The sequence below is a fragment of the Otolemur garnettii genome, unplaced genomic scaffold, assembly GCF_000181295.1.
Source record: "Otolemur garnettii isolate 467f Iridium unplaced genomic scaffold, OtoGar3 scaffold00105, whole genome shotgun sequence".
Classification (NCBI taxonomy): domain Eukaryota; kingdom Metazoa; phylum Chordata; class Mammalia; order Primates; family Galagidae; genus Otolemur; species Otolemur garnettii.
In genome coordinates this window covers 3,705,976-3,712,146 of record NW_003852500.1, presented here as the reverse complement: position 1 = coordinate 3,712,146, position 6,171 = coordinate 3,705,976, and the positions used below count along the sequence as shown (strand labels likewise).

General features: G+C 51.1%; 1 protein-coding gene across 1 annotated transcript in view; it reads left to right on the top strand.

Annotated features, from left to right (window-relative positions):
• Nucleotides 1-3,314: 3,314 nt before the first annotated feature.
• ELL (elongation factor for RNA polymerase II) overlaps nt 3,315-6,171 on the top strand; it is a 90,665-nt gene continuing 87,808 nt past the window's right edge. The window contains exon 1 of the mRNA XM_003796567.2: nt 3,315-3,515. Coding sequence (XP_003796615.1) covers nt 3,381-3,515 — 135 coding nt within the window. The 5' untranslated portion in view covers nt 3,315-3,380. The remainder of the gene's footprint in view (nt 3,516-6,171) is intronic.

The window sequence follows — 6,171 nt, the reverse complement described above, 5'->3', positions numbered from 1 at the left end:
GGGCTGGGGATTCGAACCCGCCACCTTAGGTGTATGTGGCTGGCGCCTTAGCCGGTTGAGCTATAGGCGCCGAGCCCAGAAACCAAACTTTAAATGAAACAACGTATAACCATTCCCAGCTCTACCATTAAATATGAAATAAATGAGAACAATACATACATTTAAGAAATATTTATAAAAAGAAGATAAGGGCTGGACTTGGTGGCTCATGCCTATAATCCTAGCACTCTCGGAGGCCGAGGTGGGTGGACTGCCTGAGCTCACAGGTTTGAGACCAGCTTGAGCCAGGAGACCTTGTCTCTAAAAACAGCTGGGCATTGTGTCGGGCGCTTGTAGTCCCAGCTACTTGGGAGGCTGAGGCACAAGAATTGCTTGAGCCCAAGAGTTTGAGTTTGCTGTGAGCCATGATGTCACAGCACTCCACCAAGGGCGACAAAGTAAGACTCTGTCTCAAAAATTAAAAAAAAAAAAAAAGGTTCAGCTCAATGGTTAGGGCGCCAGCCACATACACTGGGGCTGGTGGGTTTGAATCTGGCCTGGGCCTGCTAAATAATGACAATAACAACAACAACAAAAGATTAAACAAAAAGATCGGTGGTGCCTATAGCACAGTAGTTAAGGTGGCAGCTACATGCACCAAGGGTGGCAGGTTGTATCCCTGCCTGGGCCAGCTAAACTGCAATGACAATTGCAGCAACAACGAAAAACAGAAGAAGATAATTATTCACTCTGATTACAGTTTAGGGTTGAGGGTGACCCAAACCTATCCGGGTTGTTCAGAGTAGAAGGCAGGAACCACTCACAGTCAGTCACTCACAGTGGGATCATTTAGACACAACCACTTAACCTAACATGCACATCTTTGGGATGTGGGAAGAAACCAGAGTATCGGGAAAAAAACCCACGCAGTCATGGGAAGAACATGTCAACTCCACACAGGCAGTGGCCCTGGGCAGCAACTGACTTTTTTCCCACATCAGCATTATAATTAAACATTATCTGAGGATCTGCTGTTTATCCAATAGAAGAGAAAACGTCCATCCACACATAAACTTGTATTATTCAGGAATGTTCGCAGAGTTACTAATTCATAATAGTGAAAAAGTGGAAGCAACCCAAATGTCCATCAAAAGATAATTGGATAAACAAACTGGTATTACATATATATAATGGAATATTATTCAGCCATCTAAAGCAGGGGTCCTGGCTCGGTGCCTGTGGCTCAACCAGCTAAGGCGCCAGCCACGTACACCTAGGGTGGAGGGTTTGAATCCCCAGCCCAGACCCGCCAAACAACAATGACGGCTGCAACCAAGAAATGGCCGGGCGTTGTGGCGGGCGCCCGTGGTCCCAGCTACTTGGGAGGCGGAGGCAGGAGACTCGCTTGAGCTCAGGACTTGGAGGTTGCTGTGAGCTGTAATGCCATGGCACTCTGCCCAGGGGGACAGCTTGAGGTTCTGTTTCAAAAAAAAAAAAAATAAAATAAAGCAGGGGTCCTCAAACTTTTTAAACAGGGGGCAAGTTCACTGTCCCTCAGACTGTTGGAGGGCTGGACTGTGGGTCCTAGGACAAGTTGGCTGCTAAGCAGGACAGGCAGCAGCGGCAAAAACACCAGCGAGGTGGATAATGTGACTCACGGGCTGTAGTTTGAGGATGCCTGAAAGGAATACAGCATTAGTAACATGTTAACAACTTTGATGAACTTTGAAAACACACTGGGCAGGGCTGGCAAGTGGCAGGCTGGTGGTTCACACCTATAATCCTAGCACTCTGGGAGACCAAGGTGGGTGGATTGTCTAAGTGCAGGAGTTCCAGAGCAGCCTGAGCAACAGTGAGACCCTGTCTCTAAGCGTAGCTTGGTGTTGTGGCACAGGCCTATAAATCCCAGCGACTCAGGAGGCTGACGCAAGAGATTTTGCTTGAGCCCAGGAGTTTGAGGTTGCTGTGAGCTTTGAGCCAGGGCAACAAAGTGAGACTCTGCCTCAGAAAAAGAAAAAGAAAAGAAAACATACTGGGCCAGCTGGTGGCTCAGGCCTGTAATCCTAGCACTCTGGGAGTCTGAAGTGGGTGGGTTGCCTGAGCTCAGGAGTTGGAAACCAGTCTGAGCAAGAGCAAGACCCTCGTTTCTACTAAAAATAGAAAAACTACCCAGGCATGGTGACACGCGCCTGTATTCTCAGCTACAGGTAGGGTGGTGGGGGTGGAAGGGCTATGGCAAGAGATCACTTGAGCCTGTAAGTTTGAGGTTGCTGTGAGTTAGGCCAGGGCCCTCTAGCTTGGGGAAATAGAGTGTGATTCTATCTCAATCCCCACGCCCTCACTCCTGCCCCCCAAAACCCCAATACCCAAAAGAAAATTATACTGAGTAGAAAAAGCCAGACACAAAAGGCTACATGGTGTATGATCCCATTTATATGTAATATCCAGATTAGGCAAATCCCTAGAGACAAGAAGCAGATTAGTGGTTCTCAGGGGATGGAGAAGGGGAATAGGGAGTAACTTCTAATGGAACTGGATCTCCTTCAAGGGTGATGAGAATGTTTTGGAAATAGTGCATAGCATTAGTAAATGCCATTGAATAGTACAAATTAAATAGACTCATTTTACATGGAAATTATAACGCAAAAAGTTGTTTTATAGAAAATGGAGCTGGATTCCATCATCGCTCAGGGTCTATGGGCATGTGTGATTTTATTCTGTTAAAGGTCCAACTCATACCATAAGTAAAGTTTACGGGCTCCTCCCTCAACCGCTTCTCCATCGCTCACCTTAAGGGAAGCTGGGTCCGCCTAACCCAGCGTCCAAAGCACGCATCGTTTACATAGCCACGCCCACCAACTCGGCCAGCTGAGATCCCAGCTCCTACGTGTTTTGCGCCGGCCCCGCCAGCTCCTGGAGCTCACTGCGGCTCTCAACAGAAGCCAAAGATGGAAGGCACCAGAGATCTCATAAATAATGTAATGCATCACGTCAGCGGCCGGTGGGCGGGGCTTCGACGTGCCCGGCTGAGTCAGGGTCATGTATAATACATATAGAGGCGGGGCCTGGAAAGGTGCGCGTGTCGGGGCGGAGTTCGCACACGGAAGTGGCCGCCTCTAGGGTCTGGAGAGGTGGGGCCATCTGTGCCTTATGTAGAATATTGGGGCATATATGGTGCTCCTAGGTGGGCCCTCTGGGGGCGTGACCACTCTCATCTCACGAATAACGTAGCACGTCGGCAAGCTTTGTGCAGACCACTGTGGGCATCGTGGAATTCTCAGGGGGCGTAGTCACCAGCGTCTCATGAATAATGCAGCACGTCATCAGTCGGAGGGGCGTGGCGTGGCTGGCGCGCCGGCGCTGGAGCCGGGAAGGGGGGGCAGGGGAGCGATGGTCGCAAGATGGCGGCGCTGAAGGAGGCTCGGAGCTACGGACTGTCGTGCGGGCGGGTGAGCGACGGCAGCAAGGTGTCTGTATTCCACGTGAAGCTCACCGACAGTGCCCTGAGGGCTTTCGAGAACTACCGTGCCAACCAGGTGAGCGGCGCGGGGCCCAGTGCGGTCGTCGGGACGCGGGCTGGCCTCGCGACCCCTCGTCGTGGCGCCCGGGGGCGCGGGGTTCGGTTGTTGCTCTCGAGTCCCTAAGCTGGCGGGGCGCGGGGTGGGCAGTCGTCCTGTCCGGAGTGTGGGGAACCACCTTCCTTTTCTGCATCCGGAGGCAGCACAGGCGGGCGGCTCAGGGCTCCAGAGGGGCCCATACTCGCGCCCCTGGCCAGGGAGGGCGTCAGTGCCGGCATCTGCAGACGTCCGGGCTTTTTGGCCCATTGAGCACCTGGGTAGGAACTGGTGTGAGCACCTGGTGATGGGGGAGTGTGTGTGTGTGTAGGGGGGGGGTTAGTGGTGGTGGGCAGCGCTGTTCGGGCACGATGGAGGGGGTAAGTTTGGGGTTTCTCCTTCTGGGTCCCTGGAAGGCCAGTTTGTGGAGGTGACAGTTTCGCCCTCCTTGAAAGAAGCTTTTCTGTTTAGGCGCTTGGCACTGCTGTTGGGACATCTGTAGGGGCCTATTTCGTCCGGGTGGGAGGCTATATCTGACAACTGGGGGCCGACTTCTATGCTCTCCAATGACGCCCCTCAGGTTGGGCTCACTCTTGATTCTCGGAAGGGGAAGTTGGGCAGAAACTGACAGCTTGTCCCCAGCTCTCTTCTCCCCCTCCTCCAGGTGACCTAGTCTCAGTGAACACCTTTGGAAAGTGAGGGAGGGGGGGGGGGGGGGGGGACTGTGATGTTTTCCTAAAGGCACATATGGGGGATCTCTGGCCATAGTGGGCACCTGGGAGGAAGCTTTGGCCACCACACCTGGGCCAATTTAGGGCCATCTGGGGGAAGTTTGAGGCATTTCAGTTCTGACACCTGGCTGGGCAGGGGGAGGGGAGGCTGCTGTGCACCTTCTTTCCGGCTTGATTTTGGAGCATCTGGGGCCATGGTCAGAAACCTGCCTCTTCCCATTTCTGTTTGTGTCATGGCACCCTCTCTCTTGTGCTGGGACGGAAGTTGCAGATGCCAGTTGTCTGGTCCTGAGGGGAAGTGGTTTGGGAATGTTTTAACTTTTTCTGGAAAGTGGGGACTTCGTAGTTAAAAGGTGGCAGGAGATGGGGGTGCGTCTGGTCTGAGGCTGAGGTGGCCCCACTCTCTGCATGTGTGTGTTTGTGTATACTGGGGATGGGGGGGGGGTAACCACAGGCGGGTGAGAGAGACTAACTAGGAAGGAATGTGGCTTTCTTCCTGCCCTGGACTTGTTCAGCACCATTAGCTGAAGCTGGGAATTTCTTTCCCTGTTTGGTTTCCATAGCTCTCCTCGTGCCCACCCCTCCCATGCTTCTTCCTATTTCTTTGGGCAGTTTCCTTCCTGTCTTGGTGTCTCAGTTTTCCCTTTCATAGAATGGAGATTTCATCTTTTTTTGGAAGAGCAAGTTATCACCTTGTCAAAATGATTACCTAAGATGAGACTAGGGCGCCTCTGCAGGTAAGGAGGAGGAGGAGGAGGAGGTGGTGGTGGTGGCAGTACCAGCTGCCTGGTGACCAGTCTGAGCCTCCCCTTCTTGGTGGGATTCTAGCCTTGAGTCATTTACCCTGGCCGATGCTGCCTTGTCCTTCAGGCTTTCCTAGAAACAGCTAGGGAAAAGATCATGAGTCATGTAAATAAGATGGACTTGGTACCTGGTCACCACAGTCTTCTGTGCTTTGGGGACCAAGAGCCCCACCTCTCTGATGCTCCAAGGCCAGAAGGCTTGCCTGTGTGTCCACCTCATGCTGTTGTGCTGCTATTTTTAATTTAGGGTGTTGGTTACATCCCCTCATTAAGCTGGATCTTCCTCATGTAAAGGTGACGATAACTGCAAACTGTTAAGTTTTTCACACTTGAAAGCCCAGTTATGTATGGTGATGTGTTCACTAGCCAGAAGGGGCTCCCTTGAAGAACTTATCCCAGCCATCCAGAGCAACTGGGTTAAATCTTGGAGTGATCTGAACAATTTTTTTCAAAAGTTGTTTAGTAATTTAAGGGGCCTGGTAACTTTTTCTTTCCTTCTTCCTTTCTTTTTTTTCTTTTTTTCCCTGACAGAGTCTCACTCTTTTGTCCAGGCTAGAGTGCCATGCCATCACAGCAACCTCAAACTCCTGGGTTCAGGTGATCCTCCTGCCTCAGTCTCTTGAGTTGCTGGGACTACAGGTATCCACCATGAGGCCCAGCTAATTTTTATTTATTTAATTTTATTTTTTGAGACAGAGTCTCACTGTGTTGCCTTGGGTAGAGTGCCATGTTGTCATTATAGCTCACAAGAACCTCAGAACATTTGGATTCAAGCAATCCTTTTGCCTCAGACTTCCGAGAAGCTGAGACTACAGGTATGGGCCACAACATCCAGCTAGTTTTTCTATTTTTAGTAGAGATGGGGTCTCGCTTTGCTCAGGCTGATCTTGAGCTCTTGAGTGCAGGTGATCCACCCACCTTCGCCTCCCAGAATGCTAGGATTACAAGTGTGGGCCACTGTGCCAGACCTGTCCAGCTAATTTTTATTTATTTATGTATTTATTTATTTAGACAGAGTCTCACTTTGTTGCCCTTGGTAGAGTGCCCTGGCGTCATAGCTCACAGCAACTTCAAACTCTTGGGCTCAAGTGATCTTGCCTCAGC